Genomic DNA, 27,162 nt, shown 5'->3' on the forward strand with positions numbered 1-27,162 from the left:
CTGCTAGCTGCCTGTGTTACCTCTGTGCCATGCCACCTATGTGTGGGGAAGACAATTCCACTCATCTGAGTGAATTTCTAGTATTAGGGAGTCCTTGACTCACAACTGGGACCAGAACTTCTATTGTTAAGTGATGAAGTCTTTAAGTGAATTGTGCCCAATTTTACGACATTTCTTGCTGAGGTCATTAAGCAAATCACATGTCATTAAGCAAATCCACTTTCCTCCATTGACTTTGCCTTTGAAAGCCCCCTGGGAAGGTTGCAAGTAGCAATCTTATAACCCTGGGACACTGCAACCATCATAAATACGGGCTGGCAGCCAAGCACCCAAACTTTGATAAGGTAACCATTGGGATATCACAATGGTGATAGATGCAGAGACCAGTCATAAGTCACTTTTTTCACTGCTATCATAATTTCAACAGTTGTTAAATGGTCATAAGCTGAGGACTACCTCTATATAGTAAAGAAGGAAACAGCTGGATAAAATCTCCCAATCTTCCCTGAGCACAGTTTGAAGTCTTATGGGACACAAAAGGCCCTTTTTCTTCAGAATTCATCATAGGTTTCATGGGAATGGACTTTCTGAAGTCTAAACTGGCATGGATATACACTCACATTTAGCATCAGACAATCCATTCTTTCTTCTGGGCTGTTGATTAATAATGAAGCCTATATATAACAATAGCACTTAGACTTATTTACCACTTCATAGTATTTTTACAGCCCTCACTAAGCAGTTTACAGAGTCAGCGTATTGCTGCCAACAATTTGGGTCCTCATTTTACCCACCTCAGAAGGATGGAAGGCTGACTCAACCTTGAGCCGGATAGGATTGCACTCCTGGCAGCCGGCAGAGTTAGCTTGCAACACTTCATTCTAACCGCTGTACCACCACGGCTTTTATCATAGCAGAATGGTGAATGACTTTTGCCATGATCTGAGTATTTTACTATTTATTAAAATGATACGATATCATGACCCCTTTTGTTCTGGAATGAAAATGGGTTTAATCTAAACTGGTAGATTCCAGTTGAACTTCCATGGTGGAACTGCTTATCACTAAAGTACTGAGCTCCTCTTCACGAGTTTAAACAAAAGGTAAGCTATTGTCAAGAATGTTTTAATGTTAATTCAGCTCCAAGTAAGAGTTTAGAGACAGTGGTCCAAATGCCCCTTTCAACGCTGATCAATCCAAATAGAGGTGGAAGGGACCTTGGAGGTCTTCTAGTCCAACCCCCTGCTCAAACAGGATTCCAGTCAAGTGGCTGTCCAGTTGTGGGGGAGCACCCACAACTTCTGAAGGCAAAGCTGTTCCACTGGTTAATTGTTTTCATTGTTAGGATGTTTCTCCCTAATTCCAGGTTGCTTCTCTCCTTGATTAAGTTTCCATCCATTGTTTCTTGTCTTGTGGAAAATAAGTTGTTTGTGGGTTGCCTATCAATAGGCTTTTCTTTGCTCTTCTTAAAAGCCCCTCATTATGACCCTATGAATTCTGATTCCAACCCAGAATACTGTTCATAATAAAGAATGGGATAAATGATTGCTGGGAATTATTTTAGTTGAATCTGGGAGTTTATAACACAATAATGAATGAATGACTCAATGACTCAATGAATCTATCAATCTACAGTATACAGCAGGTTCAACTGCAAACTTCCCCACTGGCATTGTTTTTAAAAAATCATGTTTTAAAAAAATTCCCCATACCTATTTATTCTTATATCTGTACTATGAGTACTAGTGCTGTTTTATTTTATATCTCTTAGTAAAGCATTAAGAGAAGCTAATAACTAATAACAAGAAACAACAATATGCGCCCACAAAATTAACGTGGAAATCTTCATTCCAAATCCTAAAGATGATCTTTAAAGGACAAGAGCAAAACACACATGGGAATTGGCCTGGATGCTTATGCCTAAGATAATACATCAGATTTACTTACACTGTGGTGACCTTGGCAATTGTGTGGCCTTTTAAAGCACTGGTGACATTTATGTGCCCAGTTGGATTCCAATAAGGAGGTTAATTTCCATAGATTAAATGCCAGGTTTCATAACTGGAGTGATTAAATACTTGGATGCTGCCTGTTTGCAATTCACTAGCCAGACCTTTTTATCACTAATTTGTAACTGTGTTTGAAGGTGACTGTTATTGTTGTTATCCCATTTCTTTAAAAAAAAGAGAGAGAGAACATCCGGTAGGACCATGTTAGAGAGATCTGGTTAATGAAGAAATATATTTGAAAGTTATTGACTTATGAAAATGGCCAAATGGATCCCCCCACACAAAAAGTAAATTTTTAAAACTGCAGAAAATCCTTCACAGCTTAAATTATTTGCAGCCCTGTCTTAAGTGCCCTGGACCACCAGTTTAAAAGAATGTCTGAGTTGCTACAAACTTTTTATGTTTCCAGCTGGAATAGGCTCACCTTGTAGTTTTACGTATAATTATCAGCTATGAAAGTTTTGGGTGCTATCAGACCTCCTGGGTAAACCAGGCAGCAAACCCAACTAGAGCAACATTTTTTTCTTTATTGTAAGTTTACATTAACAGAATGTTACAAGTCTGAAAGCACAGACTTCCCATCATCATTTTAACTGCTTGATCTAGTGGTGGACTGCTGCTGGTTCAGATTGGTTCTAGCAAACCGGTACTTCTGACCATCAGCTGGCCCCGCCACCCGCCCCTGCCATATCCTATCCTATATTTCCTTCTTTCTGGCTCAGCTGAGTCACGCGGCACAGATGATTTCCATGCCTCAGCTGTTCTGCTTACTGGGGCTGCCCTAGAAAGTAAGCAGCTGAGCTTCAAATTGCTGTATTTTGAACACTGCGCGCAAGCACGTTAGGTGAAGCGCACATTCACAGAACTGGTTGTTAAACCGGTTGCAGCCCACCACTGGCTTGATCCATTAGGGCAGGGGTGTTAAAGTCAAGGCCCATGGGCCACATCAGGCCCATGATGTGGTTGGATCTGGCCTGTGAGGCCATCCTGGTCTACCCAGTGCAAAGGGGAAAGATTGCACCAGCATGGCTTCAGCCCAGTCCATCCAGTGTGAAGAAAAAAGATCAGGCCAATGTAGCTTTGGCATGGTCTACCCAATGCGAAGAGGAAACATGCCAGAGTTTGGAGAGTGGTGTCAAGCTGGCCACACTCACTCAGTTGGCCACAGCCACTCAGTTGGGCACACCCACCCACTCAGCCACACCTGCCCAGCCTCCCCTAGGTCAATCACAAACCTGATGCGGCCCTCAAGGAAATTGAGTTTGACACCCCTGCATTAGGGTGAATCCTTCCTAAGTTTCTTCCTCTGCCTGTTGAGTCAATTGAGGACTTCTGCCTCTCTTGTCTAATTGCTTCCTAGGAAGAGAAAGAAACTTAGGAAGGAGTTTCCTAAATCTCTTTTCATCTCTTCCCCTTTTCTCCCCAAGTTCATTCCCACATTTCATTACAGGTGCTCATATCTTCTACACCAGGGGTGTCAAACTGGCAGTCTGCAGGCCAGATGCATCACGTGGACTTCAACCCCCAGAATTCCCAATCTAGTTATGCTGGTTGGAGAATTCTGGGACCTGAAGTCCACAAGTCTTAAAGTTCCAAGGTTGGGCAGTGCTGGTCTAGACTTAGGGAGATAGATATCAGAGATAAGTTCCTTTGTGGAACTCAAAGAGTGAAAGTCCTTGTTTGCTTGAAATTCCCCCTCTAACCTTTTGCAAAGAGCAATGTTTTAATGATCTTTGATGTGAAATCCAATTAGTTTTGTACTGAATGCATGCATGCATGTCCATACTATATGGAAAAATTGGTGTGCAATATATCGATAAGTTATTACATCTGGGGGAAATCAATATTATGCAAAGCTCATATTATCATTGAAAGACACAGTTAATTATAGATGTTGGGGCTGTGATTATAGTTTGTAGTGCATGCTACTTAACAGCAAATCTTCCTGCATTGTTGTCCAAAGCCTGATATTTAAAAAACAAAAATACATGGACATAGACATGCATTATTTTTAGTCTTAACATCATCTTTCATTGCTACAAGTCATTCAAATAAATGATGATTCATTTCCAGATCTGAACCTGAAAAACATTATTGTTCTTGGGAAAGGTGTTCAAAAACTTACACAGAAAAGCACTTTATTTATAATTCTGTAAAATCTTGTTTATTGCTTCTCAATTAAAAGTTATTTTCTTCATTTGTAATTCTGAAAGCTTTTTTTCAAGGCACATTTAAGCTCAGGAATATGGGTGGGTAGGGCTGGTCAAAGTTTTACCACAAAAACCTCTTTTGCAACCCATGAATATGGGATAACAACATATTGTTAGTCCATCATCTTTGTAAAAGTTGAGCTCTGCAAAAGTCAGTGGTAAGTGAGCTTTCTTATGCTGTCTGAGGAATTCTCTCCACGAAAGAAGTCTTTTGGTGATGATAAATTCCTGGTGACTTTATGGGCACATTTTTGTAGCAATATGGAAGTGATGCCACTGACTTCTTCTGGATTCTTTTTCAATTTCTTAGCCTAGCCCCTGAATTTTCTTGTCCTTTTTGATTAACCTAATTTACTCAGCTTTTGAGATTGGAAAGACCAGCCAACACTACCGTCTATCTCAACATTGTTCATTTACCCAAGTTTTAAAGACTTAATTTTATTGATTTACTCCATGTCTGCTGAGTCCTACCTGAATTGTGCATGTCACTGATTGAGATCACCAATTTTAGAGAATAGGCATTTAAACTTCTGTTTGCTGAATTTTGGTATATTGCATTGTAAATTCCTTACCCTGTTGTTTGTTCTATGTTTTGGAGAATCTTTGATCAAGCTCCTCTTGGTCGGCCCATCTCTTTTTCACATCTATTAATAGCTGTCCATTTTCTTTTTTCCACAGTTCATGTGCACATTAGATGGCAAAAACTAAACAATTTTAGCAGATCTCAAGGAGTTGAGCAAAACTGAATTTCATTACGACTCAGAAGATCCCCAGCAAAATCAAATGAAGCCCTATTAGATACTAGATGGGTTCATACAACATGCTTAGCCAGCTCACTGATTGCATTCACATTACCTCACAAGCTTGCTATGTATTAACCTGGGTTAGAATTTTTGTGGCTCAATATGGTTGTGATTCAATTTATTTAAGTGGAATAATACAAAGTCAGGTTAACCAAAGTTATTATGAACACAGCCATGAACAAGAACAGAAACTACACATTTGGTGTACAAAATATAAATTGCCTGTCAAATAATTAATAAACTTGTGTTAATTTTCTGTATCTTTTTGATTCCATTGAGTAGATGCCTGGCGTTTGGTAGCCCAGATCTGATAGCATTATCCCTTTTCCCACCATCTTCTCTGCTAAACATTTTGTGTAGCTCTACATATTGAATAAATCACAATTGGCTAGGCTCACACAATCCAGCCTTAAACCATCATTTACAGATAATGCTGTATGACATAAACCGACAAACTACGTTACATTTTAATGTAGAAGTAGACAACTTTCTGATGGCTGCTCTTAGCATTTCTGGAAATGCCAAGACCTCAGAGTGAGTAGGATTGCTGTAAAGCAGGGGTCTCCAACCTTGGCAACTTTAAGCCTTCAATTCTGGGAGTTGAAATCCTCTAGGCTTAAAGTTGCCAAGGTTGGAAGACCCCTGCTGTAAAGTAGATGGAACCATATTTCATCCATGAAAAGGCTAGGTTTTTTCCTTGTTTTGGAGTAGGTGTTTGTTTGTTTTTTTAAACTAGATTCATTTTATTTGGCTCTTGCAGTACTAGTGTGGTGTGTGTCCCACCTCAAAATGGCAGGAGGCATGGCAATTATGCCTAAAATGAATTTGGAGTTGGGGCAGGTTTGAAGATCCTATGGATCTCAATGAGCATCCCAAGCAGGGTTTCCTTTGCTCCATTCTGCTAAAAATTCTCTGGGGTCCCCAAATTGTTATGAAGCAAGAGGAGGACCCGCTCCGGTTACAAAACAGTAAGGTAACATAACACATTGCACAGAACTGGTGTTTAATGCTGCTGTTACTAGGCTACGCTTCCTGTACCATAATTAATTTTAACCCCAAGCATTGCAAGGGTGACGCACAAACAGGTTAGCTAATAGCACAGTGACTCCTTAACAGAAATGGTGAAAGATGCTTAGGAAAGGAAGCAAAAGAAATCAAAGTCAGCCTACATACTGGATGAAGTCAGTCGGTTGGTTCATTTGGCCATTTCAAGTCCTTGTAAAAGGCACCTTTGGAACTTCTGATCTGATAATAACGCTCAAGTTCTAAGCCTGGAACTGAAGACCTCCAGCCGATAAACCCTTGGGTTGTTTGCGGAACGGGTGGGGATGCAACGATCTGGAAGTGAGGAGCACTTGTTTTATTTACAGATTTAGGCTCTTGCACCCTGTTTTTTTTCTATAATCAATCAAACCTGAGACAGCTAACTACCCAAACAAATCAAAAGGAGCAAATATAATAATTGTAATGAAAAATTGGTGGGCCCATATTATCGCAATAGCACTTGTACTTATATATCGCTTCACAGTGCTTTACAGCAGGGGTCTCCAACCTTGGCAACTTTAAGATTTGTGGACTTCAACTCCCAGAGTTCCTCAGCCAGCTTTGCTGGCTGAGGAATTCTGGGAGTTGAAGTCCACAAGTCTTAAAGTTGCCAAGATTGGAGACCCCTGCTTTATAGCCCTCTTTAAGCAATGTACAGAGAAGAAATGTCCTTACTACAGGTAGTTCTCGACTTACAACAGTTTATTTAGTGGCTGTTTGAGGTTACAACGGCCCTGAAAAAAAAAGTGACATGGCCATTTTTCACACTTCCATCCCCATAGAAACATGATCAACATTTCTCAGTCAACATTTTTTATTGAATTATAAAGTGTTATAAAATACACAATACAAAGTAAACAGAAAAGCAGTGGGAGGTGGGTGTGGGGAGAGAAAGAGAGGTGAAGAAAGATAAGAAAAAAAAAGAAAAAGAAGCATTGACTTCTGACTCTGTTACAGTAAAATTAAGGCATTAACATCAAATCACAACTTTTTGCTTTTTCATAGTAATACGAACAAGCCATTTCCATAAAGATCTATCAGTCTAATCGGTAAAACCCAATTTTCATTCTTTTCCACATCAAGTACGAAGTTGAGAAGCGATCAAAATTTCAAAGTTCCAATGTTGCCTCTGCTGCAATCACATGACTCCATTTTGGGCAATCAGCAATTGGCCTACTTTTATGGCTGTTTGTGGTGCCCTGTGGTATCAGGTGCAAATAATCAGGAGTATTTGTTGAGTTCAAACCACAGAAGAGTTTATTATTGCTACCTGTACACAAGGGTTTAGTTATATAATGGTTAAAACTAAACTGGCGCTAAATAAGGGTCAGTGGAAACAAAGGGGACTGGGCTTGGATCGCGTGTGGCAACGCAATAATTCTAAACTAATGACACATTTAACTCTGCCCTCCAGCTCTGCCTGCTCTTCTCCTATATGTGACCATGATTTATGATGGTTTTGTTAGAAACCAGAATCTATTTTGGATTTCCAACAAAAACCGGAGAACAATGGGTTTGCTTAACAACTGCAATGCTTGCTTAGTGACTGCCACCTTTGCTTAACAACTGCCACAAAAATAGTTGTAAAAATGGGTCCGGTCACATGGTGACTCACTTTTTGGCCATCACAACTAATGACTGTAATTGCCAGGGTCAATTACCATCATAAGTCAACAACTATCCCTATTTACTTTTCATTAAATTTTATACTATATTTTTGCTAGAAGCGCCCATATTATTGTTGAATGTATTTTATTAAGAACAAGTTAATTACAAAAGCCCCACTTTTGATTATAATTGTTTTGTTTTGCATATGTTCAAGACCTATGCTGAGTTATCTTGACAGGACTGGTTGTTCCACTTGCTGGTTGAAAAGTTTCAAGTAATAAAATATTAAAGGACTCAGCTCTGTAACTTTAGGAACTGAGGACTGCATCTCACCCTGGGAATCAAAGATGAGAACGCTGGAATGTTAAAAATGTTGTGGGCTGTATTTTTAACCATATTGATTATGGTCAGTTTACCAAGCATTGCTCTTTGGCATATTTATTTATTCATATATATTTTTGTTTTGCTTGCATGTTAGAAATAATTGATTTTTCAATAAAGGTCTAAGTGATTTTTATAAATCTTGGTTGTCAGCATTCAAGACCACATTTAATTAAGTAGGTCAGCAGCATTTTGTCAGACCCACAAAAATATATAGCTAAAAATCCCTCTGTAGGTGCTCTTGGGCCTCTGCTTGAATCTATTTCCTTTCCTCCAAAAGAAATCGAATGGTGACAGAATATATATGAGGGCTGCGTGCGCCTAAAAGGTATTAGGAAGAAGCTCTTCAGACCACTCCGCCATTCTTTTCTTGACTTCTGCATGAACCTGGGGGAAAAAAAATGCTGCCGTGGATAACGTGATTCTTAAAACAACAGCAATTTTTCATTTAAAGGGACAGGAGAAAAAAAAAGGCATATTTTTTTTCAATGACATATTTTGCAAAAGTATAAAATAGTGCCCAGAGTTTCTCCCTTGACAGGTGAACGAAATCTTGATTAGGCTTGATGGCAAGTCTAATCTGAAAAGAAGATTACGGAAACACATTATGCAGGGACAGTACAGGTAGTCCTTGACTTATGAAACACAATTAGAGCCAGAATTTCTCTTGCCAGGCAGGTCAGTTGAGTCATGCCCAATTTTACGATCTTTTTTTCTGCCATGGTTGTTAAGCGAATCAGTGCAGTTGTTAAGCAAGTCAGGCAGTTAATCCAGCTTGCCCTATTGGCTTTGCTTGTCAGAAGCTGGCTGGGAAGATTATAAATGGTGATAACATATGACCCTGGGACACTGCAACCAGCAAATCAAATCAAGTTTATTACAGTCTAAGACCAGAGACCAGAACAATTAAAAACACCCAGGGAATATTCAGTTTAAATTTTTTTTAGAATAAAATAATAAATACCAGGTGAAATCTATATTAAAATCACAATTTGGCATCGATCTGTCAGTTACAGACATGGCCTAACTATACTCCACAGACCGTTCTCATCCTGGTCATTCATATTTCGAACTGTTACCATCAGGGAGACGTTATAGGTGTCTTAAAATGAGGACTAATAGACTGAGAAACAGTTTCTTTTCCAAGGCAATAATTGTCTTGAATCAAGCAGTGCATTTGTGATTTAGTCCTATGTATGTAGTGGCATTTTTAAACTATTTAATTTACTAAATGTTTTAGATAGGTTTTAGACTAGGTTTTTAATTATTATTATTTTAATTATTTTAATTTTTAAATACTCTGTTGTGTGATTGTGATGTGGTGTTTGGGGCACTATGCTGGAGTAGCTTTCAAATTTCATTGTATTTGTGGAATGCAATGACAATAAAGGTATTCTATTCTATTCTATTCTATTCTATTCTATTCTATTCTATTCTATTCTATTCTATTCTATTCTATTCTATTCTATTCTATTCCTATCATTCTCTGAAGGTTTGCATAATTCTCTGTAAAAAGAGTCAAAAATATTTGTGGCAAATGGGATCACCACATTCTAAAAAGAAAGAAGAGGAGGGGCATTTGGTTTACTGTCATTTTTTTCCCCAGAAACAGTAAAGTTGCAATCTCAATTCCTCTCTGGTTGGGGAAGACTCTATTGAATAGAATAGATAGCGATAGAATAGAGAACAGGAACAGAATCAAAATCATGTGAACCATTAGTACCACTTTACAAAGCCTTAGTAAGACCACACTTGGAATACTGCATCCAGTTTTGGTTATAAAAAAGATGTTGAGACTTTGGAAAGAATGCAGAAAAGAGCAAGAAAGATGATTAGAGAGCTGGAGGCTAAAACATATGAAGAATGGTTGCAGGAACTGGATATGTCTAATCTAGTGAAAAGAAGGACTGGGACTGACATAATAGCAGTATTTCAAAATCTCAGAGGCTGCCACAAAGAAAAGGGGGTCAACTTATTTTCCAAAGTACCAGAAGGCAAGACAAGAAACGATGGTTGGAAACTAATCAAAGAGAGAAGCAACCTGGAATTAAGGAGAAACTTCCAAACAGTGAGGACAATTAACCAGTGGAACAGCTGGCCTTCAGAAGTTGTGGATGTACCATCACTGGAGGCTTTTAAGAAAAGACTGGATTGCCACTTGTCTGGAATGATGTAGGGTCATCTGCTTGAGCAGGGGGTTGGACTAGAAGACCTCCAAGGTCCTTTTCAACTCTGTTATTCTGAATTTTCAATATTTTCTTCTGCATCAATATCAATAAGACAGCAGTCATATGGCACCAGGATGCTATCACACAACATCAGAAGCAGAGAGAAAATGCTCCAGCAGGTGAAGAGGAAATTTAATATGAAATTCCCTTTGATGCCTCCTTCTCAGGTTTTAGGACTGGCTATTCAGACTGAGAAGTCTGGGAGGATCCATCAGGGTCTTGGGGGGAGGAGGAAAGGGTTGTGAACCTGAAAGAGAGCTAAGCATACCAACCTTTTACCATGCCCCCGGTGTGGGGAGGAATGTAGGTCATGTATGGCAGAAAGCTGAATTAATTCCCGAGCAGTGGGAGAGAATTAAAAATAATAATGGCCGGGAAGGCAATGCACATCATTCCACCCTCAATTTTATCCTGCCAATCAAATAACAAGGGAATGTTGAATTTATCAGAATGCTCTGAAAAGGCAGCCGGACTGCTCTGTAAAACTAAGGCTGAATATCCGGTGTCAACCTTGTTCATGTTTAAATGCCTAAGTAAATAAGGGCTCCTAAATATCCTTAAACTCAACATGTTCTCCTCTAGCTTTCCCCATATTTGTGTTCCCCTCAGTTCAGCTGTGCCTCATTTCAACTTCCCCCAGTGTGGGGAAATCTAACACATCTGGAAACCATTGTTGTTTTATCATATGAAGAAAGAATGGATTCAGGAGTAGGCAGGCTGTATCCAGATTATTCCAATTTAGGAGCTAATTATGCTAGAGAGAGCCACCACAATTAAAGACAATGGTTTCACATTCTGTATAATCCATTTGGTGCAATCTTAAATTGACAATCCCTCTTTCTCCTCATAGCGAGAAGCAAAAGGACATTCTTGAGCCATCTGGGAACTGTGCACTTAGATCACTAGCTGGTATCCATCAGCTTGTTTACCAATTATATTGGAGTGATGATTCACAACTGACCTATACAGTGAACATTTAAACTGAACAGCAGCAACAGAAATCAGTAGATGCAAGAAAAATATAATGTTCTCTTCAAGTCTCAGCAGATGTGACATGAAAGGCAATGGGAGCATTATCCCCACAAGCTAGCTTCCTTCCCATAACATGCTTAACTCAGTCAGCCACTAACCCCGTCAATTTTAGGTAGAAGATTATCAAGAAAATATCCATGAATAGTCACAAGTTGTGAAAGCAGAAAGAGAGCTACTTAATTCATTCTTTGCATCAGTCTTCATGCAAGAAGAAACTATAGCTCAAACTATCAAAAACATCTGTAAAAGACAGACTAGAAATAAAAATTGAAATAAGCAAGAAAATGGTAAGAGAACACCTATCTATATCTTGATGAATATAAATCACCAGGACCTGACAGATTACATCCCAGCATTCTGAAGGAACTGGCAGGTATTATCTCAGAACCAGTACCATGGAAGATACTGGAAAAGATAATCAAAAACAGATCTGTGAACATCTAAAAACAAATAAAGTTAAAACTAGTAGTTAGCATGGGTTTGTTAAAAACAGATCATACCAAACCATTTCATTCTTTGACAAAGTGACTAAATTAGTAGACCAGTGAAACATGAACATAATATACTGAGACTTTAGCAAGGCATTCGACAAAGTAGACCACAACCGACTTCTTGATAAACTAGAAAAATGTGGGGTAGACAACATTGCCACCAGATGGATTTGTAAATGGCTGGCATGCCATATTCAATGAGTAGTCATTAATGGTACTACATCTACATGGAGGGAAGTAAGCAGTGGGGTACCACAATATTCTGTCTTAGGCCCAGTGCTCTTCAATATCTTCATAAAATGACTTAGATGAGGGAACAGAAGGGGAATTCATCAAATTTTCAGATGACACTAAGCTGGCAGGAATAGCCAATGCACAAGAAGACAAGCTCAGGACCCAAAACCATCTTGACAGACTTGACCCTATCCAAAAACATGAAATTTATTGTGGAGAAAAGCAAAGCTTTACACCTAGAGAGGAAAAACCAAAGGTACAAGTACAGATTAGGTGAAACCTGACTCAAAACAGTAGCTGTGAGAGTAGGGGTGAAATTCAACATTTTTTCCTACCAGCTCTGGGGCGTGGCTGTGGTTGTGGCTTGGTATAATAGTAATAGCAACCAGGGGTGATTTTTTACCAATTCAAATCATCCCTACCACCTCTCCTGAGCCGGGCCAAGGTGGTTGAATTTCACCCCTGTGTGAGAGGGACCTTGGAGTCCTAGTGGACAATTACTTAAAGGTGAGCCAGCAGTGTGCAGCAGCCGTCAAAAAAGCTAATACAATCCTTGGTTGTATAAATAGAGGCATAGAATCCAAATCACGTGAAGTATTAGTACCACTTTATAAAGCTTTAATAAGACCCATACCTGGAACACTGCATCCAGTTTTGGTCACCACATTATAAAAAAGAAGTTGAGACTTTGGAAAAAGTGCAAAGAAGAGCAACTAAGATGATGAAGGGCCTGGAGAGAAAAACATGAAGAACGCTTGCAGGAATTGCCAGTCCAGAGAAGAGAAGGACTAGGGGTGAATTAAGGAGAAACTTCCTAACAGTAAGGACAATTAATCAGTAGAACAGCTTGCCTTCAGAAGTTGTAGGTGCTTCATCAATGGAGGTTTTTAAAAAAAGACTGGACAGCCACCTGTTTGAAATGGTATACGGCAGTGATGGCGAACCTTTTCGGCACTGAGTGCTCAAACCGGAATGCGTGCACACGTGCTGGAGCACCGAAAACCCGAAGGCCAGCTGGCAATGGCGTGCGTGCTCACAGAGAGGGCTCTGCATGCCACCTCTGGCACGCGTGGCATAGATTCGCCATCCCGGGAATAGGGTCTCCTGCTTGATCAGAGGATTGGACTTAGAAGACCTCCAAGGTCCCTTCCAGCTCTATTCTGATTGAAAATTATGATGGTGTGATATGAAAGCACTTCAAGATTGACAAATTTCAATGAGGAGACAGCAGATATTTTAGACCAAGGGTGTTCAACCTTGGCAACTTTAAGACTTGTGGACTTCAAACACCCAGAAGCCCCAAGCTAACTCTGTTTTGAACCAAGCCAGATCCAAAAATGCAAGAGAATTCCTTGGCACTCTGACAAATCAGCCATTAGCAGGCAAGCTGAGATAAGCGTCATCTGCAGCCAGTTGAAAAAAGGAATCAGCCAAAGGTCAGAGAAAGGGGCAAACAGCTCTAAGCATCCCCTTCCTCAATGCATGACTATTAATTAACCACCAGCTCAATAGGAAGCAGCATCAGACAAACAGCGGCAATCAAGGAAGAAACAATACTCCATTCACACAGGAATAAATGAAGAAACAATACCTCATTCAGAGAGCAATCAATGAAGGAACAATCTCCCAATCAACAATGGTAGGACAAGCACTACATATAAACAGCCGGCCAATTACCCCTATCTCGGACATGATAGGTTTTACCTCCTTGCTTTCTGCAAAAAGCTTCTAATATTCCATATCCCAGTATTTCTCAAACCGTGGTTTGGGATCTCCCAGTTCATGTCCACTTAGAGCAGGGGTGTCAAACTCAAGGCCTGTGGGCTGAATCTGGCCTGTGGGGTACTTAGAGCTGGCCCTTAAGAGTTGGAAGGGACCTTGAAGGTCTTCTAGTCCAACCCCCTGCTCAAGCAGGTGACGTATTGTGCAAAAATTGTCTGTAGAAGCTTATAATGCTGGAAAAGTAGGGAAAGAGAAGAAGATGATGACCTTGAAGAGGATGAACTTGATGATAGTGACAGTGGATGCATCACTGGTAGGCCTAAGGGCCCAGGCTAGAGACAGATTAACCTGGAGAAGGTTTATCTATCTTTCCATTTATTATGTTCATTGTGAGTTCTAAGGCTGGTTGTTGCACTTGTCATTAGTTTGTTCTTCTACCTTTTGTAGTTGTTGTTCAGTCATGAAATCATGTCTAATTCTTTGGGAGTAGGTTCCCTTGTCCTCCCTTGTCTCCTGGGGTTTTCCCAAACTCATGTTCTCTGTGACACTATTTAATCAACGAGCCATGGTGGCGCAGTGGTTAGAGTGCAGTACTGCAGGCTACTTCTGCTGACTGCCGACTGCTTGCAATTTGGAAGTTCAAATCTCACCAGGCTTAGCCTTCCATCCTTCTGAGGTGGGTAAAATGAGGACCCAAATTGTTGGGGGCAATATGCTGACTCTGTAAACCGCTTAGAGAGGGCTGTAAAGCACTGTAAAGCACTGTAAAGTGGTATTTAAGTCTAAGTGCTATTGCTATCTCATTCTCTCATTCTCTGTTCTCTTCTTCTGCCTTGAATCTTTCCCAACATCAGGGTCTTTTCCAATGAATCCTCTCTTCTCATTAGGTGGCCAAAGCATTTGAGCTTCAGATTCAGTATCTGTCCTTCCAAAGAACAGTCAAGGTTGATTTCCTTTAGGATTGGCTGATCTCCTTGCAATCCAAGGGACTCTCTAGAGTCTTCTTCAACCTCAGTTTAAAAGCATCAACTCTTCGGTGGTTCAGCCTTCCTCAACTCTCACAGATATACATTACGACTGGGAAAACGATACCTTTGACTCTATAGACCTTTGTTGAAAAAAATTATGTCTCTGCTTTTTTAATATACTGTCTAGGTTTTCCATAGCTTTCCTCCCAAGGAGCAAGTATCTTCTAATTTCATGGCTGCAGCCACCTTCTGCAGTGGTTTTGGAGCCCAAAAGCATAAAATTTGTCTCTGCTTTCATTTCTTCCCCTTTTATTTGCCAGGAAGTGGTGGGATCGGATGCCATGATCTTCCCTTTTTTAACGCTGAGTTTCAAGGCATTTTTGCGCTCTCCTCTTTCACCCTCCTCTCTAGTTCTCTTTAGTTCCTCTTCACTTTCTGCCATTAGAGTGGTATCACCTGCGTCTCTGAGGTTGTTGATGTTCTATCTGGCTTTTTGTAAATAAATAAATATTTCCCATTCAAACAAATGTTTAAGTAAATAACCTACTTTCCACAAGTAGTAAAATCTTCCTTCAATACTTCAGGACAATTAGTCACAGTGATATGGAAGCCAGGGGCCCCTATGAAAATGGGGCTCTTTGTTGATAGATAGGAAACATTAAAGCTCTTCTACAAAACAAAAGTTTATTTCTTTGGGGGGCGGGGAAAGGAGGAAATTAATGAGCTCTAAGAACAGAAACAAGGAAGATTATTAATTAAGATGACTTCAGCATGAAGGATAATTAATGCAGTCCAAGGGCCTTCCCCAACTGTCATGTGAAGAGCTATCCACCCATCCTTGAATTGGTCATGAAATTGGCTATCCTGATTGCTGATCCTTATCTTGCTTCTCGTGTGTCTATTCTGACCCACTGCTAATGGAGTTGTCCTGAAATCACGTGCGGTGCATGATAAGGAAAACAATTGTTGGGTTTCCTCCAGCTTTGCTCTCCCTCTCTCTTCTGCACCTCACCAACTTGCAAGAAAACACCTGCCAATTGAACTGTTCCATCAGAGATGGGGTTCATCTATCTGCAATATTCTGATCATCGGTTTAGGTGTCCTTACTCCAATATCACATGCTGTTATAACCCAAATTTAATGAGTTAAAAAGAAAAAACCTAGAGATAAACACAACTAAGAGACCCGTGTCATGAACAGCATTATTATTTATGCCTTGCCTATCCTATCCTGACAACAGATTCTCATTTCCTGATTCTTCCAATTGTCTCCCTAGAGGCATTGTAAGAGAGCATTCTGTCCATCTCAGGGCTATTTCTACACAATAACAGAGTTGGAAGGAACCTTGGACGTCTTCTAGTCCAGTGGTCACCAACCAGTGGGCCGGGGACCACTGGTGGTCTGCCAGAAAATTTTAGTGGCCCGCAGAGAAATGTCCACCCCCCCAAAGCAATTAATCCAGGCTGCGCAGGAACACAAGGCTGCGCCGCTCACCTGGCCTGCCCACCCACTGGCCCCCACCCTTTGGCCAAGTGCAAACCTTATCTTGAGTAGAGCTACGCGAGCTGGAACTGGAAGGTAAGACCAATGGCGGGGGAGGGAAATCCACCCCAGGGTGGCTTGCTGAGGTTGATGGGAAAGTCTGTCCCATATTCCAGAGCTGCAGTAGTCACAAGACTGGCCCTTTGGTCATCCTGGAGCAGCTCCTCCAGTCCACGGCAGGCTGGTGCGCTTGGGTGGAGGAGCAACTGCTCCAGGATGACCAAAGGGTCAGTCTTGTGACTACTGCAGCTCTGGAATATGAGACAGACTTTCCCACCAACGTCAGCAAGCCACCGTCAGTCAAAATTCATATTAGTGGTTTGCAGGATTTAAAATTATGAGTTTGGTGGTCCCTGAAGTCCAAAAGGTTGGTGACCACTGTTCTAATCCAACTCCCTGCTCAGGCAGGAAACCCTAACCATTTCAGACAAACAAGGTTGTCCAATCTCTTCTTAAAAACCTTCAAGGTTGGAGCACCCACAATTTCTGGAAGCAAGTTCAGCCGATCACTTTCGAGTGCATTTCTCTAGTTGGATACTATAGAAATGATCCCTGAAGGTATAGTCTTGTTCTACTGATTGATTGTTCTAACCTCTCCTTAATTCTAAGTAGGTTTTCTCCTTGATAGGTTTCCATCCATTGCTTCAGGTGCTTTGGAAAACACGTTGACCCCCTCTTCTTTGTGGCAGCCCCTTAGATATTGGAACACGTTAGCCTTTCTCATTCTTGGGGCAGAATTTGAGATGGTGCCTAGCGATTACAGACCACAGAAAAATGATGTCAGGCCACATCTGGGCCATGTTGAGGTGCCAAAAGGCTTTTTTCCTCAACATGGGCAAACTCTGGGGGGTTTTGTGCTTCATCAGTCAAACACATCTGGAGCACATCAGCTGGGGAAATGTGCTGATCTCTCAATTTTAATAAACACGAAAGAGGTTAATGGATAATCTAGAGGAGGGTGTGGGAGGAGAAGGAAGCATGGAATAAAGATTGAAGTTCCTTCTTCATCTCAGCCCCACCTTCCCCCACTGCTGTGCTTGTTGGGTTGAATTACTTCCATAATGCATGTGGAATGTCCTCTCTCCCGTAACACTTTTAACCTCTGGGGACTTACCCTGCTCAGCAATCCGCAAGGAAAGAAAGCAATGTTTTGGTTTGTTCTGTTGCCAAGGCCCTTTTGGCTTTGTTCCTGAGCCAAAGCTGAGAAAATGTCGGTGATATTTAAGGTGGAGCATTTCCCTTTGAAAGGATTGCCTCGTCTTTCTTTTCTTCCTCGTGGCCACGCGCACCACCCACAGAGGGAAACAATGGAGGCAATTATGTCTGCGTGCCTCCATGCTGCTCTACATCCGAGGAAGCACAAAGGGGCTGAAGCCTTTTTTGCCTAGACCATCCAGGGGAAGGGATAGATGCGGCTTTTCATGCTCATAAGAGAAAATAAATTACGATTGCAAGCCACAGCTGTTTAAATGGATCGCATTGTCCTCCATCTAATCCCCAAATCTATGTGGGTTTTTTCCCCTTTTGTTTGGCTTTTTTTTTTTTTTTTTTTTTGATGAGCAAGCTATTTCTTGTAAACGATGCATGGAAAAGCTGAAGTCCAGATCCCTTTATTTACAGACTGCCAGCGCACATGTTATGCCAAGAAGCAAACTGCAGATGCAACAAAGGGCAAAGAATGCAGGCTGTGAAGAATGTTTCCTGTGCTTTTGGGAAACATGAATGTGCCTGTAGGCCTTCTTTTCTGGTCTCTGGAATTCCCTCGTTGTAAATATGGTAGTGCAATAAAACAGGATGAATCTCTACAGAGAGAAAGCTTTTTTTTTTTTTTTTTGGCTTGATCCTGGGGAACTGTTCCTCAGCAAACCTGGTGGGATTGCTTTAGATTATAAAATATACGATCTCTTTTCATGAAAAGCTGTAATAAAAATTTGTAATAAATCTAGATCGGTCATTCCCAGAACGGTGCTCTCCCAGCGCGCAGCTCCCAGAATTTTGAGATAATATGTTTTAAAAGCATCCCCATTCTGTCTAAAATAACATGCTAACTAGAAATTCTGGAAGTCAGAATCCAACACATCTGGAAGGCGTTGGAATTGCTGGTTTATGAAATGCAATGTTAAAGTGAGGAATGCATGAAACCTTGAGAAAAAAAAAATCTTGTTCCTTTTCTATAACTTTGTCAATGTTGTGCTCCCACCAATTCTTGCTTGCAGGGAAGTTGTGTATTTCTTGCAGATTTTCCCAATGCACTACCGTTACACCAATGAATTGAATAGTTTGGGGACTACTGGTTTACACAGATCTGAAAAAAGCAACTTTAAAAGACAAGGGCTCCCAATTCTGATCTTTTTTCTAACATGATGAATCTACGATACATAAAACTGTAGGTTTTAGAGAACAATAATTTATTTGCATCATCTAAAGTTGTGCAATGACCTCTCCAATAATTAGAACACCCAAAGGAAGTTTTTCCTATCTTGAGTGTTTTAAAACTTGTTTTTATGATTTCAACCTTTACTTCAAACTTAAGATGGCCTCTGAAAAAGTACTGTTTTTTTTAACAGATGTGCTGTCATTTGAAACTACTTCACAAATATCTAACCTTAATATATTTTTCCACTGGTGTCACAGGTCGGATCTGTAAGTGTTCTGGAAGCGGGATCTTCGGCTTAGCAAGTTGCCTCTTTTCATCTTTTACCAACTAAAAATAGAAAAATGTAATAAAATAAATTGGCTCTCCAGGCTGAGTCATGCATTGTGATAACATAATAGTTCATATCCATCTAGATATTTATATCTACCTGAGTAGTACCTGAAGACCTCCTCGAACTTGGCATCTGATACTATGAAAGGATATTTATTATGTACCTTTGGATGCTGTTAAAATTCATCTTTCATATGGAAAAAACCAGTTCTCCTTTTAGAGATAGCAACAAAATCTGGAGTACAGATTTAAATAATGTAATATAGCTCAAAGTAATGTAACTTACACTATACTATACATCTTTATAGGTAGTTCTTGACTTACAATTGGTAGATATAGTAGTGACCATTCGAAGTTCTGACAGGTACCTTATGAACTGGATTTGAAGTTCCAACAGTTACTTCCTCCCATGGTCCCATGACCACATTTCGTACGCTTGGCACCCAGGCCTCATTTACAGCTATTTGCAGCATCCCGTGATCACGTGACTGACATGTTTCGCAATGGTTTTGCCAAAGCTCTGATGAGCTTCTTTATGAGCTTCTGTGGCGCAGTGGTTAGAGTGCAGTACTGCAAGCTACTTCTGCAGCCAGTTGCCTAGAGTTTGGCAGTTCAAAGTCCCACCAGACTCAAGGTTGACTCAGCCGTCCATCCTTCTGAGGTGGGTGAAATGAGGACCCAAATTGTTGGGGGCAATATACTGACTCTGTAAACTGCTTAGAGAGGGGCTGTAAAGCACCATAAAGTAGTATATAAGTCTAAGTGCTATTGCTATTTACTTCTGGTTTTTCGCAAAATAGTGAAACATTGCTTTACAAAATGAGCACTGTCTATGGAGATTGACAGTTACCCAGGTCATGGTTATTCTGCTTTTTCAAGAAGCAACTGGACTTTCTTTGCTCTACCTTGAAGATGTTTCATTTCTCATTTAAGAAGCTTCTTCTTCAGCTGAGGATGAGAAATGAAACATCTTCAAAGAAAAACAAAGGAAGTCCAGTTGCCTCTTGAAAAAGCACCTTTGGGATAATAACCACTGTGTTCACTTAATGACAATGGCAAAAAAAGGTAATAAAATCAGGTCGGTCACCTGATTGACCTGTTTTATGACCATCATGAATTACAACCATGACGGACAGGCTACATTCTGGTCATAACTTGAGGATTACTCATATTTCAGTGGGATTTTCTCCCAGGGAAATGAAAATAAGATTACAGCTAGCAGACTGAGAAACATAACTGGTTTCATAGAGAATGTTGTGGCAATCTAGCAAACGATGTTCGCAAGAAATCCAACAGCATGAAAATGGTAGAAGTAACCAGTATAATTAAGGTCCACTTTTTTGTAATTTGTGCAATGAGTGTTCTTTTAGGTATATCATTGATCACCTGCTTGACTCTAAGATTTGACACTGTTGATGCTTTCCCTATGCATGTCCCTGAAACTCAGCAATAATGGCTGGTAAATTAAGATTTGTGATATTGTGTGTACTGTCAATCCATGAATTTTGGATTATTCCATGAAATATGGCTAAGGTAGTACAAAATGCCTCACTGGTACATATCTAACATATTTAGATATTGTTTTGTTGTTGTTGTTCTATTATACTTTAAAATTCTTTAATTTCACAAAATATAGGCAGATGTAACCATAGTTTCAATTGGGAATATGTGACAATCCTAGACCAGGGCAAGTCGAAAAATGCCAGGAAATTTCTAAAAGCCTAGCACTCTGACAAATCAGCCATCAATAGACACATTGATATTAACAACATTTGCAGCAGGGTTGGGATTCAAATTTTTTAACAACTGGTTCTATGGGCGTGGCTTAGTTGGTGGGCGTGGCTTGGCGGTCATGTGACTGGGTGGACATGGCTTGGTGGTCATGTTATTGTCTGGGCATGGCCAATTCAATATCACTCACATCGAGGCACGCATCTCCGTGCCTGGCCTTTCATAACTGTGGGGATGCTGCAACAGTTGTAAGTGTGAAAAATGGTCATAAGTCACTTTTTTCAGTGCCATTGTAACTTTGAATGGTCACTCCATACAAGCAAAGTACCAGCAAAGGAAGGGAAAAAAACTCCAGAGAAGTTCCTGAAACAGTCCTGCCAAGAATGTAATAAGGGTTAACGGAGAGGCAGTTTCTGTAAGCAACACCAGAATGTTTCCTTCCTGCCTTCCCTACAGGATTAGGCCAGTTATTTTTTTCTAACAACCGGTTTTCCGAACTGCTTAGAATGTTAGCAACCAGTTCTAGAGAATAGGTGCAAACTGGTAGAATCCCACCCCTGATTTGCAGTCTATGCAAAAGAGACTATCACCCAGTCTAAAAAGGAACAAAAAGGCCCAAGCACCTCTTGATCAGTAATCAGCAACCAGATCAGCATAGATTAACCCCAAGGTTAACTTCAGACCACCAAACAAGTAAGCAATACCCCAATCAAGAAACTCCCAAAGAGCCACCAGTAAATGGCCAAACCAAAGTATTTCTATGACCACCCCTGCCCACATAGACAGGCAAGACACCAGTATATAAAATGACAGTGGACAGAACTCCTTACTAGCACTGATGATGTTACCTAGTGAGGGTAATGGAATGTTTGCAAGAAAACAAGGAAACTCAGAGAGCACCCTTATTTCAACCCTGAGCTACACATATTCTCCTTTATTGATGCTTACACTTTCAAAATAAGCCTTGTAATGTTCTTAGATATAATAGCCTCTGTCTCAAAATACTATACCACCTCTTACTATATAGTAGCATGAACAAAATGTTTTACATAGTGTTTAGAAACAGACAAAGCAAAACACTTAAGCCTGAGGAATTCTGGAAGCTGAAATCCACCATAGCTGGAAGGCATCAGATTAGGAAGGACAATATAGTCTGCTGAGCAGTATTTTCCCTAACTTTAGAGACATAACTTCCCAGTAATACATGACATTGTAGGAGGACAGCATGTTAGTCAAAGATAAACAAATCTCAGAAGGAGACTGCATTTTCTGGCTGTCAAGTTCCAAACCCCAAGAAAGACACGTTGCCATTCTTCTAAGCAGATTTCTTTAATGTTTCTTACCTGTAGACTGAAATCTTGGCAAACTAAAGCAAACTATTTGCACTATAAAACATATATTCTGGGAACTCTTAGGGAGGAGCCATCTTCATCCTTTTTCTCTCACACAAACTATGTACACTGTCTCTTGCTCCTCTGGAATAACTCCTCGTTCCTGGTGTGGTAAGCCACCCCCATCCTAGAATGAAATATTTTGTGGAATTTTTTTTTAAAAAAGGCAGAATATTATATTTCCCTAAAGGAGAAATGGAAAAACATGCTCTTGGAGACAGAAAGTGTCCCCATTTTCCTTAATGAACCCAGCAGATACTGAGGACAGCTTTTAGAAATGCAGATTTGGTAATCCATTCAAGACAGGACATTTTGAAACAAAGGCAGATTGGTAGAATTAGAAGCAGCCATCACTCAAGATCCAACACAGGACAAAGTCATTAAGCCACAATTACCTTCAGAGCAGTCCAAACTTCAACCAAACTTAGCTCAGATGAACTTCTAGAATTTGTGCTTTGGCTATAGAACCAGCTACGACCCCTACATAACCACTACTTGGCCACATGGGAGACTGACAACAGCCAATAGAATACATGTTCTTGCACAGGAAGCTCAAGTGCAAAGCTCAAAGAAGGTATAAAACTCACTCACTCTCAACTCCATTTTGTCAGCTGCACCAGAACTATGTGCTTGGTGCTTCTGTTTATCGTTAAACCCTCTTTCCAATCAGCCTCCATTTTTCTAGTGTCTTCCTCCTAGCTTGGAACTGAACCAGATTGATATTTCTTCCCACACTAGGAGTCTGGATAATATTCCATAACACTTACAGATATTATTAAAATTTATTATTAATTTATTAACTGCATTTATCAGTCTGAAATTCTGATATCAGACTTCATTTGATGTTCAATCCAAGATGAAACCAGCATGGCTGCACAAAGATCTCTCTGGCAAATTGAAAGAAAAAAAGGACAAGTAAAAATGGAAAGAAGGACATAAAACTAAGGCAGAATATCAGCAGATAGCCAGAATCTGCAAAGACGAAGTCAGGATAGCAAAGGCTCAGAATGAACAAAGACAACAGAGAAAGCAGAACTGCTTAACTCATTCTTTGCATCGGTCTTCACGCAAAAAGAAACCTCAACCCACCAAAAACATAACTGTAAAAAGACAGATCAGAAATAAAAGTTAAAATAAGCAAAAAATAGTAGGAGAACACCTGTCTGATCTTGATGAACACAAATCACCAGGGCCTGGTGGATTACATCCCAGAGTTTTAAAAGAGCTGGCAGAGGTCATCTCAGAACCACTGCACCATATCTTTCAAAAATCCTGGAGCACCGGGGAACTACCAGAGGACTGGAAAAGAACTGATGTGGTTCCCATCTTCAAAAAAGAAAAAAACAGAGCCAGGAAACTATAGACCAATCAGCCTAACATCAATACCCGGGAAGATACTGGAAAAGATAATAAAAAATAACAGATCTGCCAACATCTAGAAACAAGTAAAGTAATAACTAGCAGTTAGCACAGGTTTGTTAAGAACAGATCATGCCAAACAAATCTTATTTCATTCTTCAACAAAGTGACTAAATTAGTAGACCAGCAAAATACTGTGGACATAATATGTTTAGATTTCAGCAAAGCATTCGACAAAGTCGACCACAACCTACTTTTTAGTAAGCTAGAAAAAAGTGGAATAGATAACACCACCACTAGATGGACATGCAACTGACTGACAAACCGTACTCAAAGAGTAGTCCTTAATGGGTCTAAGTCTACATGGAGGGAAGTAAGCAGTGGGGTGCCACAAAGTTCCGTCTTAGGCCCAGTACTTTTCAATATCTTCATTAATGACTTAGATGAGGGAATAGAAGGGGAACTTACCAAATTTACAGATGATACTAAGCTGGCAGGAGTAGCTAACACCCAAGAAGATAGGCTCAAGATCCAGATGGATCTTGACAGACTAGAACACTGGGCAGTATCTAACAAAATGAAATTCAATGTAAAGAAAAGTAAAGTCCTACACTTAGGCAAGAAAAACCAAAAGTGCACATATAGACTGGGTGAAACCAGGCTCAATGGCAGTAACTGTAGAGGGATCTTGGAGTCTTAGTGAACAACTTGATAAATATGAGCAGTATGCAGCAGCAGCCAAAAAAGCTAATGCAATCCTAAATTGTATTAACAGAGAGATACAATCAAGATCAAGGGAGGTACTAATACCACTGTTTAAAACCTTAGTAAGATCACACCTAGAGTACTACATCCAGTTCAGTTCACCACATTACAAAAAAGATGTTGAGACTCTACAAAAAGTACAGAGAAGAGCAACCAGAATGATTAGGGGACTGGAGACTAAAACATATGAAGAACGGTTACAGGAACTGGGCTTGGCTAGTCCAGTAAAGAGATGGACCAGGGGAGATATGATAGCAGTCTTCCAATATTTGAGGGGCTGCCACAGAGAGGAAGGAGTCAAGCTATATTCTAAAGTGCCTGTAGGACAGACAAGGAATAATGGATGGAAACTGAACAAGGAGAGATTTAACCTGGAAATAAGGAGAAACTTTCTGACAGTGAGAACAATCAACCAATGGAACACCTTGCCCTCACTTGAGACTTTCAAGAAGAGATTGGACTGCCATTTGTCAGAAATGGTGTAGGGCAGGGGTCGACAACCTTTTGGACCTCAAGGACCACCAAACTCCTAATTTTAGATTCCAGGGACCACTAACTGGTTCTGTGGGCATGGCCTAATTTGGGTGTGGCTTGGTAGTCGTGTGACTGGCTGGGCATGGCTTGTATGTAAATATTATAAATATTTATATAAATATTGAATTTTTTATAGAAAAAAGCAGGGATGGGATTCTACCAGTTCGCACCTATTCTCTAGAACCAGTTGTTAACATTCTAAGCAGTTCGGAGAACCAGTTGTTAGAAGAAATTACTGGCTTAATCCTGTAAGGAAGGCAGGAAGGAAACATTCTGGTGTTGCTTACAGAAACTGCCTCTCCGTTAACCCTTATTACTTTCTTGGCAGGACTAGACTTCCTGTCTCAGGAATGTCTCTGCAGTTTCCCCCCCTCTTTTGCTGGTACTTTACTTGTGTGGAGTGACCATTCAAAGATACAATGGCACTGAAAAAAGTGACATGACCATTTTTCACACTTACGACTGTTGCAGCCTCCCCACAGTTATGAGAGGCCAGGCGAGGAGATGCGTGCCTCAATGTGAGTGATGTTGAGTTGGCCACACCCAGCCAATAACATGCCCACCAAGCCATGTCCACCCAGTCACATGACCACCAAGCCATGCCCACCACTTAAGCCAGGCCCACAGAACTGTTGTTAAAAATTTGAATCCCACCCCTGAAAAAAGAGCAATTTTTACCCAAAATCAGGCAAAGCAGGCAGATTGAGTTGCTCACAGAATCATTCAGTGATCTATCTATCTGCCATTGGCTAGCTCAGTTTCTCAAATTTGCTTGCCATGAGTCTGCACTGAATTTGCTTGCAAGCAAACCTTTAGTCCTAAGGGAAGCAGAGCTGAAGATCTAAAGACTAGCTAGAAAGCAAGAAATCCAACCATTTCCTGCTTCCTAACTAATCTAAATATCCCGGCACAGCAGAACAGATGATGGTCGGAAAAAGGAAAAATAGCAATTTTAGCAGGCAAGTTTGCCAGGTAAGGAGTGAGTGGGCGGGAAGCATTCCTGCGGGCCATGTGGGTGGCGCAGACTTGTGTTTCTGCGCAGCCTGGATTAATTGCTTTGGGAGGGTGCTCTGGGGGTGACATTTCTCTGCAGCCCACCAAAATTTTCTCAAGGCCCACCAGTGGGCCGCGGCCCACTGGTTGGCGACGGCTGGTGTAGGGTCTCCCACTTGGGTGGGGGATTGGACCAGATGGCCTACAAGGTCCCTTCCAACTCTGATTATCTGTTATCTGTTCAAATGATACATAGATGTAGCTAGGATTGGCATACAAAGCAACTTGTCATATTACTTAAGTCATGCAGTTAAATCCTACACGTCCCTTTTAGTTTCTTGCAGAACAAATTATTTCAATTGCTAACTCATTGCCCCAACTACCTTAAGGCCAGTTTCCTAAGGCTGTGAGAGAGTATTCATTAAAAAAAACAATAACATCCTATCCCATTCTTCTAGTGTAAGCATCCCAATTGCTATTCAACACAGGTCATGAAATATATCTATTCTTCATATATGAATGTTACGCAGAAATAAATGTTACCTCTTCAAGTGGGGTCAACAGAAATCCCCAGCGCTTGGGCCACTTCCGGGCAGCTTCCCGCTCTGTTTCAATGTGATTCTTCCTATTCCAAGCCAAAAAAAAAAAAAAAGTGTTTGTAAAACTTGGGAAAGTCATCTAACAAAACCCTTTAGATTGCTTCCCTAGTCAAGCAGAGCCTCAAAATTTATTGGTTCCTAACTTTGAGGCTATACTTGCATGCTGTACTCTAGATAATTTTCCCTTATGTCCTTGAGAAGAATTTAGTAGATTAAGTCAACTTGTTACTTTCTGCCATCAAAACCCATCATTCTGACAGGTAAAGAAACAACCACATATAAAAAGAAGTCTTGCAAGTTTTATTAAAATACTTTTTCTTTGCCCAAGTGTGTCTCGTTGCAGCAATTCATAGCTTATTAAATTTAAAGCAATTGCATGAAACATTTTGAAGTAAGCGCTTAGCAGATTGTAACCTTTTCATCTGAAGTGGGTTAACTTCCTGACCTATGATCCAGTTTGGAGTCACAAGTTTGCCTTTAATTTATATCTGACTTCACTTTGCTTGAGTGATGCTGCAAAATCAGCTTCAACTGCAGTTTGAATAGTATTTTAGGAATACGACATCAGAAGTAGCTGCCATTTTGCTTCTCTTTGTCTTGATTCACTTAGAGCAGTGCTTTTTTCAAACTTGGCAACTTTAAGACGTATGGACTTCAACTCCCAGAATTCCCCAGCCAGCAGAGCATTTCCTCCTCTCTTTCACATATGAGAGAGCATGAAGGAGGCTGCCAAAATAAATTGATAATAATTATTACTTAACGGTTACTACTCATCACCTAATTTGTTGAATAAATCCTTTCATTTTTTTCT

At 40.4% G+C, this 27,162-nt stretch overlaps 1 protein-coding gene and 1 pseudogene across 1 annotated transcript in view; both read right to left on the bottom strand.

The window, feature by feature from the left end:
- Positions 1–4,020: 4,020 nt before the first annotated feature.
- The window catches only part of CIMIP1 (ciliary microtubule inner protein 1), a 28,918-nt gene continuing 5,776 nt past the window's right edge, over positions 4,021–27,162 (bottom strand). Inside the window, exons 2-4 of the mRNA XM_026664853.2 lie at positions 26,296–26,377; positions 18,878–18,976; positions 4,021–6,360 (exon numbers count right to left, since the gene is read on the bottom strand). Of these exons, the coding sequence (XP_026520638.1) occupies positions 6,205–6,360; positions 18,878–18,976; positions 26,296–26,377 (337 nt within the window). The 3' untranslated portion in view covers positions 4,021–6,204. The remainder of the gene's footprint in view (positions 6,361–18,877; positions 18,977–26,295; positions 26,378–27,162) is intronic.
- Positions 16,668–16,840, bottom strand: LOC113410506 (small nucleolar RNA U3; annotated as a pseudogene).

This window comes from Notechis scutatus, chromosome 3 (assembly GCF_049901735.1).
Source record: "Notechis scutatus isolate UNSWTSFEM ecotype Mainland chromosome 3, rNotScu1.2, whole genome shotgun sequence".
Classification (NCBI taxonomy): Eukaryota; Metazoa; Chordata; class Lepidosauria; order Squamata; family Elapidae; genus Notechis; species Notechis scutatus.